This window comes from Macaca mulatta, chromosome 8 (genome assembly GCF_049350105.2).
Source record: "Macaca mulatta isolate MMU2019108-1 chromosome 8, T2T-MMU8v2.0, whole genome shotgun sequence".
Classification (NCBI taxonomy): Eukaryota; Metazoa; Chordata; class Mammalia; order Primates; family Cercopithecidae; genus Macaca; species Macaca mulatta.
Window position 1 is genome coordinate 115,775,055 of NC_133413.1, and position 15,638 is coordinate 115,790,692.

General features: G+C 35.2%; 1 protein-coding gene across 3 annotated transcripts in view; it reads left to right on the forward strand.

Moving 5' to 3' along the window:
• Nucleotides 1-15,638, forward strand: part of ZFPM2 (zinc finger protein, FOG family member 2) — a 504,207-nt gene that overhangs the window by 118,510 nt on the left and 370,059 nt on the right. For all 3 annotated transcript variants that reach the window (XM_015145851.3, XM_077943950.1, XM_028852860.2), the window contains one exon: nt 7,043-7,144. In XM_015145851.3, coding sequence (XP_015001337.3) covers nt 7,043-7,144 — 102 coding nt within the window. The remainder of the gene's footprint in view (nt 1-7,042; nt 7,145-15,638) is intronic.

Genomic DNA, 15,638 nt, shown 5'->3' on the forward strand with positions numbered 1-15,638 from the left:
GCCTGACCAACATGGAGAAATCACGTCTCTACTAAAAATACAAAATTGACCGGGCATATTGGTGCATGCCTGTGGTCCCAGCTACTTGGGAAGGCTGAGGCAGGAGAATCACTTGAATCCGTGAGGCGGAGGTTGCGATGAGCCGAGATTGAGCCATTGCACTCCAGCCTGGGCAACAAGTGCGAAACTCAGTCTCGGGGGGAAAAAAAAATTATGCAAGCATAATGAAGAAATGGGGCTTAAACATGATAAGGAGAAAGCAGCTGTCAGATTACATCCTGCAATCTCTGTTGTTTGCCATGTAGTTGACTTTGACGGTAATGTCCTAATAAGTTAGGGGCATGGTCTTTGGAGTCAGACTAACTTGGCATCAAATCCTGGTTCTGCCACTTACTAGCAGTGTGCCTGGGCATCTTTCCACATCTCTCCCCTTTGGTTTATTTTTCTGAACTATAGGAATATGAATACATGGCAGAGCTGTTGATGTGGTGTTTATAAAGCATTTAGCGATATACCTAGTGCTGAGTAGTGCTTGAGAGATGATATGTTTAGATTTAATATAGAATCTGATCTTGATGACATGATCTATACCTTATTCATCTTTATGATTTCAGGATTTTGCATATAGCAGATATTGAAATGAATATAAATTAAATTCTGATCCATTCTGTTTTCCACATCCAAATTTATCATTTCATATGAGATTCTTTTGTTTTAGTCATCTTTCTTTTTTAATTTGCATTCTTCCTTTAAAAAATATGATTAAATAATTAGAAAGTTTAAATTATTCTTTCCTCTCCAAATTTTTTTTATTAATGTGATATATATTGCATACACTTTACCTAGTTTTATAAGTAGCTTAAAAGAGGTACAAACTGTAATTTATTTTGAGCTGTTAAATGTGTATACTTAACTACTTTTGTAGTGCTTCTTTAAATACTCTGCAATACTTATTTTCAATATCTAATTATTTGTAATGCATGAAAAAAATTAGAGCAAATCATTCAATGAATCTAGGTTATCACTATTGAGTATTACTACCAAGTTGAAATCTAAGCTCTACAGTTCTGATCTGGCAGTTAAGTGACATTTAATGAAAGCTTTTTAATCATATGAAACTACTAGTTCAATCAACCCCTGAATAGGTTGAATTACAATATTTTCATCTTGCCGTTTTCTTTTTCTATCAGATATTGGATGAGAATGATCAGGGGTAAATTTGGAATATATGCACGAAGGAAAGGACTTCACTCAGTCAGCCATTAGACAGTTGAAGTATTTTTCAAACTATTTCTTTAGTATCTTAAAACGTCTTCTGGATTATACTCTTACATCATTGAACTATCTGGTTTCACCACCTTCAAGCTGCCATGTTTCCTGCACAATAACTTAATTACCATAATCTTTCTCCTATGGAATTCTTTGGGAAGGTAGCTACCATTTTTAATCTTAAAAATTGTTTCTGGCTGCGAGTGGTGGCTCACGCCTGTAATCCCAACACTTTGAGAGGCCCAGGCAAGTGGATCACCAGAGGTCAGGAGTTTGTGACCAGCCTGGCTAACATAGTGAAACCCCGTCTCTAAAAATACAAAAATTAGATGGGCATGGTGGTGTGCACCTGTAATCCCAGCTACTCAGGAGGCTGAGGCAGGACAATCACTTGAACCCAGAGAGCGGAGGTTGCAGTGAGCCTAGATTGTGCCACTGCACTCCAGCCTGGGTGGCAGAGTGAGACTCTGTCTCCCCCAGCAAAAAAAAAGAAAAAGAAAAAGTTGTTTCTAGTCATGTAGCCTCAGGATATTAAACCTACAAAATTCAATTTCACATCTTCAAATTTTCAGATATTTATTGGTTTCTTCCTCCAAGAAACTTCTGTGGCATCAAGTCTGGGTTTGTTGTCATGCTGTGTGCTCCTGTCCCATCATGAACTTCTCCCCTCAAAGCACTTATCACACCGGCTTGCAATTCCCTATTGATCTGTCTATATCATACATTGGTCTATATGTGATGTTTGAGAGAAGTCCTTTGTTTTATATTCTCAGTGCCCAGCACAGTGCCTGGCCCTCAAAAAGCTGTGTTTTAATGAACTAATAAAGAACACTTTGTATCACTTCTGTGTAACAGAGGTGAACGTTTATCAGTTCAACTGGATCATTTTCTTTAAGTTCTAATTTTTGTGGTAACTCTGATTAATCAGCAATGTATTCTTCCAGACATACTCCCTTCTATTTTTTCTCATTGTTTTTTCTTCCAAAAATATGTAATTTGCCTAATAAAGTATTTTGGGGTAGACTTACCCATAGTCTCACAAAAATTGGGAGAGAGAATGTTTGAGAGATTAGTGTTGTTACGGATGAGTAAGGGAGAACTCAAAAGACCCAAAGTCTGACAAGGTGCGCTCATAGGAACTTAGTCAAAGGTTGGTTACTGTATTTGTATCACAGGGTCATATCAGTCCCCCCACTGAAATACCTCCAGTGCATCTCATTGCAGTCAACATGAGGGTGGAACTCCAGAATTCATTATATGACTTCTTCATGGTCAGTCTCTTTCTATGCTTCTGATCTCTGAATTTCTATACTTTATGTCTTACCACTTGGAATTATTTATGAACTATCTTAATTGTAGGTTTTTATCAGTGACTACTGCTCTCATGCATATTGCCTATTTCCCCAACTAGATTATATAGTCCTCAACAGAAAGTACTCTTTGTTTTTCTTTTTCATATTTCTCATTGTTTTTTCAAAAGTGTGTGTGAGTAATGTTCATGATTGGTTGAATTTTGCATGGCACCATAGGTTTCCAACAACTAAAATGTAAAAGTAAGATGCAGGAAGGCTTACTCCTTTGTGTGAATCTAAGGACAATACAGTTAATACCTGAATATAAAATAACTTCTCTAAGTGGTTCTGCTTAGATTTTATTCTCTGTGATCTGGGCCCTTGGCTATATAATTTTTAACAGTGTGGCTTCATGGTTGCTTGTTAATGGGTTGCTCTGGGATTATTATTCAGGTGTTCACGGTTCTCAACTGGAGGAGAGATGTAAAGAGAAAGGATGTTTTGGAAAGAATGCCAGACTAACAATTAGGAGACTCAAATTTAATTTCTAAACTTGTACAAACTGCTGTTCTTGGTGACCTTTATGATGCCATAACCCTACTATCCTGCTTGTTGGGGAAAGGAGATTTACATAAAACTGCTTCAGTATGCCACCCCTGTGATGTGTGGGAAGCACTTATTGCTGGAACATGAGATTTGGGGAAGTTCCTTATGCAGAAACTAATATGGTAGCTGTAAGGCCATGGATAAGGTATTGACCCTATCTGTGCATCAATTTCCTGAATAGTAAGTTGATCTAATTTGGGCTACATGATTTCCAAAGTCCCCTCTGGTTCTAAAATTCCTGTGTTTCAAGACTCATAAGGAATGAGAAAAGTGCTTGGAAGGGGTGGATGCTATTTAAAAACTTTAGGGTATATTCTCTATTCTTTATCATTGGGGAGCATGACTCCTTTTGTATACATCCCTGAATTAGCTCCCAGAGTGAAACTCCATTCAGTCTGTGGAAATGTAATCAAAAGGTCACTCATCTAAGTGGTAAATAGTTGTGTGGATTCTAGCCTCCATGAAAAATTAAGTGTTGGAAAGGTCAACATTTCTCCAAATTGGGTCAGGTATCCCTAGTGGCACTCAAGAAGATTAAGATGGTACACTGATATTTTATTAAATAGCCTTGAATCAATGGTAAAAAAGTTAAGTTTCTTATATTCTTTGTATATCAGTGAGAATGTCTCAATTTCATATTACCATTTATCACTTAAATACTCCTCTAGTACTTGCTTCTCTTTCTAATACAAAGCAATGAGTTAGAAACTCAGAGTCTAAATAGACATGGTAGCTAGCATTTAATAGTATTATCCGTATTTTTGTTAAATCTATTTTTGTGATTACTTTCTATTTTTGGCATGTGATACTGATTTTCCCTTTGTAGTAATGATAAACTTTTTGATTTTCATATATGTTGTTTGTTTTTAAAATATATATTTTTTAAATTTATGAAATAAGTTATTAAAAAGTGAGTCAATTTAAAGAAAGTGTCACTCAAAATATTGCATACATGGTGACTGGCCCCAGATCATTAAAGTAGCATAAGAAGTTGGGAGGAAATGGAGTGTATTAGTAAGAGTCCATCAGGAAACTGATGATGTGGTCACTGGGTTTAACTAAAGGGATTTTGGTGAAGGGATAGTATACAAGGTGTGGGCAGGACTAGGGAAACAAACCAGGACTGGGAAGCATCTAAGTGTTCACCGTAGTCAGAAGCTTAGCACTTCTGGTCTCAAAAGACACGAGAGAAGATGCTGATGCAGGTGCAGGAGGGCACCATAGAACAGGAGCTCTAATTCTGCGATACAGTCACTGCTGGCAACTGAAGACCATCAAGAAGGAAGGGAATAAGGGATGAATACCTGACCTTTCTCCCCTCCTACCTCTGATCCTCTGCTATGCTGTCAGTGCCTCTGGTGGCTGAATTCAGAAATCAGAGGCCAAGGGAGCTCCAGTGTTGGAGTCTATAGTAGAGTTCAGGATCCCTGGGTCACAAAGCAGGGCCTAGAAGGAAGAGAGTGGATTGGGGCCAGCAAGAAGGGGCAAGCAGAGAATGCCAGGAGACATTAGGGTTCTCCACCAAGACTAAGGTTGTGATTCTAGTTATGCCAGTCTGCTAATTACATGACATTAGTTCACTACTTACATGTAGGCAGGGGTGATATTCAAAGACTACTGATAAGGCCTGGGATCTGACCAATCCAAATGGATACCATAAACCTTCTGCTCACCAGGCTTTCATCCCATGGTTCCTGGATTGAGAGAAGCTTTCATCCCATAGCTTCTGGATTGAGAGAAGCAGGAGGAGTCTCGGTAGAGAAGGGCCAGAGCAGGTACAGTCAGGCAGAAGGGAACTTGGTTAGTTCAGGGCTAGCATCTATGTAACCTGCAAAAAGGGGCACAGATGATAAACCCTTTTTTGTTCCTGAGCCTTTGTGCCTTTATGCTTGCTAAGACTTGATCTTATTTGTTTTAAAAACGTTTTAAAATATTGTTTTAAAAACTTGGACCTTACCTTGCATTTTCATTTGTCAACTTACTCTCCTTAATTGTGTTTATATTTTCAAAAAGGGACTGTCTTTTTCTGTAAATATGATACTGCTCCTACCACAGTTTCTTAAACATAGTAGATGCTCAATAAATATATTATGGAGGGAATTTCATTGGTATTCGTTCTGATAGTTCTGAAAGGAAAAGATAAATCAATTTTCAAAAATCTTTCAATTTCAGACATGAGATTCAGTGGTGTGGTTTATGTATTTTATTCTTTAATATCCACCAGAATCCATGCACTCTGTTAAGTAAACTGAGTTCAACAGAGCTCACCCTGGGTTTCTACATTCCTTCTCCTTACCTTTATTCCAGTTTTTAAATTTATTTTATGAAACTACACATAGAAATGAAAATAAAATGTATGGAATTTTAACTTCAAAACTCATATTAACGTCACATTGTGTCATTTATCATAATCATGATTTCCTGAAAATTCTGTATTTTCTAAGTTACTTTGAAAGTTTTTAGAAGGTCAATGTATTTTTTTTTTTTTTTGTATAATCATACGAAGATTTAAGTAGTATTACAGAGTTGGGCACCTATATGAAAAATAGTTATTGGATACTTCAGAGAAAGCCAGATAGGCAAGCAATTTAATTTTAAAATCTTGGCATTATTCACTGGGTGCGGTGGCTCACACCTGTAATCCCAGCACTTTGAGAGGCTGAGGCAGGTGGATCACTTGAGGTCAGGAGTTCAAGATCAGCTTGGCCAACATAGTGAAACCCTGTCTCTACTAAAAATACAAAAATTAGCCAGGTGTGGTGGCGGGCACCTGTAATCCCAGCTACTTGGGAGGCTGAGGCAGGAGAATCGCTTGAACCTGGGAGGTGGAGGTTGCAGTGAGCTGAAATTGCACCACTGCACGCAAGCCTGGTGACAGCGAGTGCGACTCCTTCTCAAAAACAAGCAAACAAAAAAACAAAAACAAAACAAAAAAACTTGGCATTATTAAATTCAAGGCATAGTTGCTGTGATTTTAATATTTTTTTTTCTGTCTTCATATTTTCTTGTTATTTTGTTTTTATTACCATTTATGGCAACATATTAGTTAATATTTTAAAGTATACATTGTGTTAAAGTGGATTACTTTTCCTTAAAAGCAGCACATACTTTGCTACATTATCACTTAAAATGAAGGTACTCATTAATTAGACTTTTTACTTTTAAAATATGGTTGTATCCTTAAGGTTTCTCCTTTGCCATAACTTTATTTTTGCTCAGAATGTTACTGCCTTTTTAATGTGAAAATGATGGCATACAATTATAGAAACTAGCGTATTTATTCAAGCAAAAGTATAGCTTTATAGTTTCCTTTATTGTGAGGAGTTGAGTCACTGGCTAATCATTTAATTATGGCCTTTTATACTATATTTTTAAAACAAATAAGACCCAGTCTTAGCAAGCATAAAGCTGGGGAAAAATAAAAATGTTCTTCAAAGTAATCTAAATTCAACCAAAACCATAGATATGTCTTATTCTACGATCTTTATTTATCTGCATCTTATCTTTAGAAAAGTTACAATTTGGAAATAAATGAGTTAAGTTTTTCTATATCAAAAGTATTAGAAAAAAATATAAACTGCAATTTCATTTTCTTCTTATATATATTAAGAACTCCAAAGGAAATTTTACATGGAAATGTTTTTTATTGCTTATAGTACTTAACTTCATTCATTTATTGATAACAAATACTGATTGTCTTTATTGTGAAGCCACAATAGATATCAAAATAATCATGAACGTTTATTAGTATAATGACAATATGTATAGCAAACCTGTAATTAGATATATGATAAGGACAGCCCTTAATGAGGATGTGAATGTGAAAGAGAGGGCTTTGCTCATTTTCTTTCTCTCCTTGTGTCGGTGTTTTCCAGGTGATGATGAAGGAATCCAGGAGACAGCAGAATCAGATGGGGACACACAGTCAGAGAAACCGGGGCAATCTGGAGTTGAGACAGATGACTGGGATGGCCCAGGTAGGAGAGAATATTTAAAATTCAACCATCTTTACTACTGTTAGAAATACACATTTTTCTTTTTTTCCTGAACATTAGTTAGCTTGCAAAAAATGTTTTTGTGTGTTCTGGTTATTATAAGAGCATTTAAATATAGATTATTATTTTAAAAATACTTTTTAGATTTTTGTCACATAAACTATAAAAACCAAAGTGCTACCACGGCTTGAAGTTTCCTTCATTTTTTTCTTTCATCTTCATGTGAAATTAGTCAATTCTACTTGCTTCTTTGAACAAAGGATTTTTAAGCTACATCCAAATTTAAATTGGGCACAATATTAAAGCTTAGAAAGAAGAAACAATAGTACTTCAAAGAGTGATCATTTTCAGTTTAGTCATGTTTTAAGTCATAGGTTGAACCTCAATACATATTTAGAAGTTTAGAAAATATCAAAAGATGCCCCCTTTTGATCTAAGGTTTGGGTAACATTTTCATTTTGATGAGTAAAATTACACTTGATTTTAAAGAGCTTAACATTTAATCATTTAAAGAAAAACAAAAACTGATCAAAATACTCCACCACACAAATATAAATGTATGTAAATATGTAACAGTGAAAAGAACTCTGCAGAAAAAAGTCTTTACATTTGGTGCCAAGTAATTTACAATTGATAGTATATTTTTAAATGGAGACTATTATATCATAAGGCTTAAGAATATAAGTGAGTTCTGAAATAGTTTTAGCCATAATTTCCAAAGCAGTAACATTTTTCATTAAGAACGATCCCTATATTTCAATCACATTTTCACCCTTGCATGACTCTGCAAATTGCTCTCTGCTGTACGTGAAGAAGAGAGGAACTCCAGCAGTAATTTTCTGAAACCAGCAGCTGGAAAATATAATGCAAACAAAAATGAAGATAGAGTATATCTGATTATTATGATGTCATTTCTAATGTTATTCATCATACACACAAATGTTTGTATTCTGTATTCTATAACATAATGCTATACAAGATTTTAGATCAAAAATGTATTATTTTTAAAGTACCTTATTACCACATTTTAAGAGTTTAAAGGAAAATGTAGCCTTCTGGCATTTTCACCTTGTGGCATGATGCTTCTTCTCAATGTGGGGAAGGATTCCCTTGATTTAATAATAAAAAAAAAAAATAGGAAAAAGATTTTTGGAACATCTTGGTTTTGTCATGGAGGTTACCTTTAACTTAAAAACAGTGAGTGAACTTTTATATCTTATAGTTATTATTATTATTATTATTTTTGAGACAGGGTCTCACTCTGTTGCCCAGTCTGGGGTGCAGTGGCATGATCTCGGCTCACTGCAGCTTCTACCTCCCAGCCTCAAGTGATCCTCCCACCTCAGCCCTGCAAGTAGCTGGGACTTCAGGCATGGACCACCACAACTAGCTAATTTTTATATTTTTTGTAGATACTGGGTCTCACCATGTGGCCCAAGCTAGTCTCAAACTCCTGAGCTCAAATGATCTGCCCGATTCAGCCTCCCAAGGGAATTACAGGCATGAGCCACTGCGCCCAGCCTCTTATAGTTCTTTTTTTTTTTGAGACAGAATCTCACTCTGTCGCCCAGGCTGGAGTGCAGTGGCATGATCTTGGCTCACCGCAACCTCCACCTCCCAGGTTCAAGCGATTCTCCTGCCTCAGCCTCCCAAGTAGCTGGGACTACAGGCGTGTGCCACCATGCCCAGATAATTTTTTGTATTTTTAGTAGAGATGGGGTTTCACCATGTTAGCCAGGATGGTCTCGATCTCCTGACCTCATGATCCGCCTGCCTTGGCCTACCACAGTGCTGGGACTACAGGCATGAGCCACTGTGCCCAGCCATAGTTCTTTATTCATAGAATTAAGTATGTATATGTTAATTTAGAAGCGTTTTTACATTTAAAATTAAATTAGATGGTTTTTTAGATATGCCTGCTTGCAGAAAGGTACATTCTGCCTTACTCTTACAATGGGGAAAATTTGTGGGGAGTGGGTTTTTATCTTTGTTTATGTCTGGGGCCCATAGCTTTTCCAGTGACTTGGGAGTAAGCAAGCAAATTTTAGGGGATAAAATGCCAAACACAGGCTTTACACCCAGTGCTACCTTTTTCAGGAAGCTTTTCAACAAATAAAGTTGTATTTGTGGCTAAAAAAAGAGAGGGAGAGAAAGTGAACAAGGTGAAGAATTATGCTGTCATTCAAAGTGAAGAATTTTCCATTTTCATTTAAATTTATCAATGTATTTAATTTAATGTTGTTTTTATTTATTTGATATTGGTAAAAAAAACTTTATACTCTTTTCTGGGCACATGTGGTTATGACAAAACTTTGAAGAGAAAATACATGACTCTAAGCAGGTATGCCTACAAAAAAATTGCTTCTTTGTCTATTATAAAATGAGTAATAATTTTTTCTCCATACATATTTAGCCAAAAAAAGGGTTTTACTATTATAAAACTCCCTGAACTGAAGTTGATTCGTAACAAAATAATATCCATTTATTTACTTTTCACGGTAGAATATTCATTAATTTCCTTTGATCAGGAGATTTGGGAGAAAGTACGGGGTATTTTGTGTTTTGGCTATTGCATAAACAGCAATTACTTCGATGTTACTACCGCAAGTTTTGTTAGTAATGAAACAGTATTGGCATTTTCCAACTGTAGTCAGGAGAGAAAATTGTGCAACTTTTAGTAATAGTTTCCAAACATATTAGAAAACGGGCTTTACTGATGGTTACCCCATTTACCCTGATATGATTATTACACATTGTTTTCCTGTCTTAAAATATCTCATATGCCCCATGAATATATACACCTACTGTATGCCCACAAAAAATTAAAAATTAAAAAAAAATAGGCTTTAGATTCCATGGGTTTAGGTTCAATTCTGGATTTAATACTCACTAGCTGGGAGATGTTTGGCAAAAAAATTGGAATTTTGGCAAAAAAAAAAAATTGTTCTCTCTTTGCCTATATCCTCATTTGTAAAAAATAGAAAATAATTTTAACAACTCTTAGAGAATTAAATCAGATCATATACATAAAATGCCAGTGATGTACTATTGTGGCTTTGCAGTTGTTGAGTCTTGAAGCAGAACTTTTTAAAATTCTTCTTAGAGTTTCCAATGCCCAGTAGTACATCTGATGAAATAAAGAGAAAAGTTTTGTTATACTGAGTTGAGCCACAAATTATTGATTAAGATATGAGGTACTGAAACAGATTTGGATTTCAAGGTCTTCTAATTTTAAGGTTCTCCACCTCAGTTCTGACATCAACCTAAAAGAGATGGTTTTCTCTAAAAAGAGAACAGAATCAAAGGACGAGGAAATTATCTAAAGAATTTGAGGCATAGAGCTGACGTCATTTAAGATGGATGGATCAGGATTTATCTTTTTTTTTTAAGAGTTGAATTGATTATGACTCCACAACCTTTCTTGATGGCTGAATTAAATAATGAATCAACTCCCATCTGAAGTGTTCCATTTTATCAAATGCAGATCCCACAGTGGAAAGTACTTTTTTCTTATGTTATTCAACTAAAAGATATGTTTTGTTATCACTATTGCTCACACCTTTGTTAGCTGTTATGATTAAGTGTAACCTAAACAATCTTTAAGAAAATTATCTTACAGGTAAACGTTTCTGTGGTGGAATTCTTTCATGTTTAAATGTTTCTGATTCCTATGTAAGCATACTTCAAGTTCCTATAAATCTTTCATAGTTTGAATGAAAAGCTAGACACACACTAAGCTAGGAAGGTTCAGGCCAATATAAAAGTCATTATCTCATTATTTCAGTATCTCTGATATCTGTTTTTTAATGTAATTGTTCTTTCTTGCTTATAAAATTTTACTTGGACACTTCTTTGCTTGGAATCTAATTCACAGAACATTTACTTTTCACTATTCTGGTTTTTCATCTGTATTTGCCCATATTTTATTTATAACATCTGTCTTCTTTTAAGTAAACATCTTTTCTTTTCTTTGTCCTCACAAATTTTATGTTTTATCACTATCACAAGTTCTTCATTTACCAATATTCTTATACGTCTAAGTATTCAATAAATCTTTATCTTGCAAGTATTGTAATAATTGTTTAGAGTACTTGGGAGAAGTTCAAGGTGTAACATGATGCTGTCCGTATTCTCATTTTTTGGATATCATTCCCCTCCTGTAGGCTTCTTTAATTATTCATGTACCATATTTGAGTCACTGATGCAATAATTAAGCATCTCATAGACTGGAGAGTAGAGTATGGTTTAAACTACAGAATGAAATGTACAGATTTTAGATTCTGGCATGTTAAGTTCAGAAGTTCAGGCCAAGCTTCAGTTTCCTTATCTTTAAAATGGGAATAATAATAGCTTGAAATAACGTGATGAGGATGAAATTTGAAAGAGATGATATTTACAAAGTGTCCAGCACAGAACTTGGGAGAGAATAGGACTTGCTAAATATGTGAGTGGTCTTCCCTTACCCTAGGACTGAACTTTGTTAAACAGTTTTCACTCCATCCTTTCAGACAGACCAATGGTTGGAATGTTGACCTTATTTTGAAAATAGTGTTTACATCCCTAGCGATCTTAAGAACCACATTCCATGACCGAAGTCTGTTTTATGTACTTGTATTTAGGAGACTAGGGAAAGAAAACTTAGGTAAATCTTTTATAAATCTGTCATCTACCTTTATGAAACAAGCACCTTAAAAGTCACATCTTACTTACATCAACTTTCAGTGTGCTAATTCTCTGAATTACTTTATTAAAACATAGTTACTTCTTTTTGCACTTGGGAATAGTGAAAATCTGATTTGTCTGGTACAATATTGAATGAAATCTTGGTCTTACCATCAGGCTTACAGCAGCTATAATTGAAACTTCCAGGAGCTCTAATAAAGGAAAATATCATGCTACTTAAATATGCAAATAAGTACGTGTACCCCCCCCCCATAACATGTCTTAATGCAGACATACACAGGTATAACATTTTGAGCAGGTATTCAGATTCTTTGACACACTTTTCAGGATAAGTATATACCTCTATTTAAATAGATTTTAACATTTATATGTTAAGCTTTGGGTCATTTCAATAAAAATGAAGTAGAAAATCAAACACTATATTGATGATTCGTGAATTAATATAATAAAATTTGTAATCTTTTTTTGAATTATACATTTTCAAATATTAAAACTTGCTTTTACACTAATAAGTCAGAGTATGCATCAAAGGTAAATTATTTTGGGGTAATGTCATGAATGGAGAAGACCAAAAACATCCCTCTGTTTATATCTTGGCTCTGCCACTTATCAATTTTGTGACGTTGAGCAAACTATTAACACTCCAAGGCCTCAGTTTCCTTGTTTGTAAAATAGGGCTAATAATAATAACTACCTCATTAATGAGATTTAACATCTGAAGCATGGAGCACAGAGCTTCCTAAGTGCTCAATTAATTATTCTTAATATTACTTTTACTATCATTTCAGCAATTGTACCTGTGTGGCCATTACAATGCCTTACATGTAATAAGTCCTTGTTAAACATTAGCGCAGTGAGTTAATTTGGCAAAATGATTTTGCAATGTAAAAGTCATTGTAGGATTATGTTAAGTATGTTCTATTCAATCTGACTTAAAACATGATTCAATTCAATAATTTTTAATGTAAATAAATTTTCAAAAATAAATGTCTAGGGCAAAATCAGACCTGTCTACTTGTTGCATCTTGACTTAAAATTGGTCAAGGTATCTGTAAATAAGTTGCTTTATACAGTTGCTGTTCAACATGATGGATATAAACAGATGATCAGGCAAGTTCTGCTTTGTACTTTAAATTAAACTAGTAAGATGATCACTTTTGCATAAAGTGAAACTGTAGCCAGAAGACCACTATGAGATAGAAGCACACACTTAATGATACAGCTTTTTCGCCCTCTTTACTAGTCCAAAGAAGGGCTTGAAGATTACAGTTCTGATTTCGTTTCCTTTTTGATTGGGAAAATGTGGTAGATATAAGATCTGGGAAATGCCATTTGAAGTAAATTAACAAAAACCTATGAAACATAGTTAACCATAGATATAGTCTGACAGTAAGAAGAATATTGTGAGAAGCGGAGGAAATCCTAGAATGACTGTGTATTACTCTGACAGTGAATTGGTATTATCTCTGCTATCAGATAATGCAGTTATCATTAATTTTCACATTTGCATTTCAATCTTTGGAAGGAAATGACTCTTGCCGGATGAAGATAAGAGCTCTGTACCACTATAATGAACCATCATTTTATCTCAATGCTTTGTGTCCATATGAAAATGAGGCAGAGAGGAGTGTGTGTGTATGTGTGTGTGTGCTCACATGTGTGTGTATGGGGGGGTCAGGAAAATATTATAGCAAAGTGTCAAAAACTGGTACAGACTTTTGAGCCCTTTGTGAAACAAGAGGGGGTAAAAAATAAACCTTTTGTAGTGTCGTTAAGTGGATATTGGATTAAAAGATGAAAGCCTGACTCTTTGTAGAACAGAATGCCACAGGAACACGGTAAAAAAGTTCTCTTTTATTCCCTACTCCAATTTGCACTCTCATACAGAATTAGGACAGACATAAACACAACCAAAAAGAAAAGAAAAAAAAAAAAGTAGGTTGGATCACTGTTTGGAAAGGCAGCTAATGTCTTTGATTCATAAACAACTTTATGAAGTATATCAATTTATTATTACTATTATGATGATTTTACTTCTTCAGCTGTGTAAGAATGGGAACTAAGTATATTTAGATAGTGGCTTGTTTTAGAGTTTGCAAACATCTAATTTGTTTACATAAGTTAAATTGAGAAATTCATGTTAAAGATAATGAATTTAAGATAAATTTTCTTTGGACCTTTTCATTGCAGTGACCTTTTCATGAGACACAGTACTGGAAAATGGATACAGTGCCAAATTTTATGATTATCTTATGGTCCCCAAAATATATGACAATTCACTATTTGCAGTAGAAGCTCCCTCAACTAAACTACAATTTCTATCCCTCTCTAAAACTTACTGATTGAAGTTTTTGTTTCAGTTCTATACCACCAAATTTATATGTTCAAATTCTAACCTTCAGTGCCCCAGAATGTGGTATTCTTTGGAAATAGGGTTGTTGAAGATATAATTGGGTAAGATGAGGTCGTAGTAAAGTAGGGTGGACCCTTGATCCAATATAACTGGTCTTCTCTGGGAGACAACGCAGGAGAATGCCTTGTGGAGATAAAGGCAGAGATCCCCATGATACTTCTACATGCCAAGGAAAGCTACAGATTGCCAGTAAACCACCAGAAGCTAGAGGAGAGAGGCATGGAACAGATACTTCCTCACAGCCCTCAGAGGGAACCAATCCTGTTGACACCTTGATCTTGGACTTCTAACCTCCAGAACTGTGAAACAACGAATTCCTGTTGTTTCAGCCACTCAGCAAACTGATACAGGACCCAGGAGTTAGAAAGAAACGATGTGGGCAGTCACTTGTATGCTTCCTAGGCATACTTTTTACTATAATTTTTACTTTATTTTAAATATTGTCTAATCCAATGAAATACGTTCACACAAAATATATTATTTCTATGAAAACTATGTTGAAACCTTCAAAAGACTGGATAAAGGAAAATCACTAAAAAATGTAGGTATGGTCAAAAAAACTTTGAATAATTTACGAGAAAAATCTTACAAAACATTAAAGAAACTTCACTTAAATAGCTTTGCAAAAGCTTTTACATCCTCCATTCTAATGAAACAAACTAGAAATCATACATGAAGAATGTGAATGCTGTTTATACAAGTGAAACACAAATTGGTTGGTCTATACAAAATGTCTAGACCCTATATGAAAAGTTTGATGCTTTTATGTATTATAAAGTAAAATATAATGCTTATAACACTATTTTAAAAATATTTCTATGGTTTGGCTATTTTGATTAAATAACCACTACCCACCCCAGTTGTGTTCACTAACAGGGTTTTACTGTGTTCCTTCTCATTGAACCATAATTCAGCTTAGAATGCATCTCAACAAGGCACTTTAGAAAGACACTACCCATCAGTAGGAATTGGTATATAAGAAATATCTTTGCCATTCCTTTTATAATCTCTATTATTGAAATGTATGCACTGTCCAGGCACAGTGTCTCATGCCTGTAATCCCAGCACTTTGGGAGGTCTCAGTGGGAGGATCTCTTGAGCCCAGAAGTTTGAGACTAACCTGGGCAACATGGTGTAACCCTCATTTCTACCAAAAAATTTAAAAAACAGTAGCCAGACCTGGTGATTGGCACCTGTGGTGCCACTTGGGAGGCTGAGGTAGGAGGATTGCTTGAACCTGGGAATTTGAGGCTGTAGTGAGCTGTGATCCTGCTACTGCACTCCAGCCTGAACAACAGAATGAGACCCTGTCTCAAACAACAACAACAAAACAACAAACAAACGAAACCCAAAATTATGCATTAAATATGTATGTTGGAC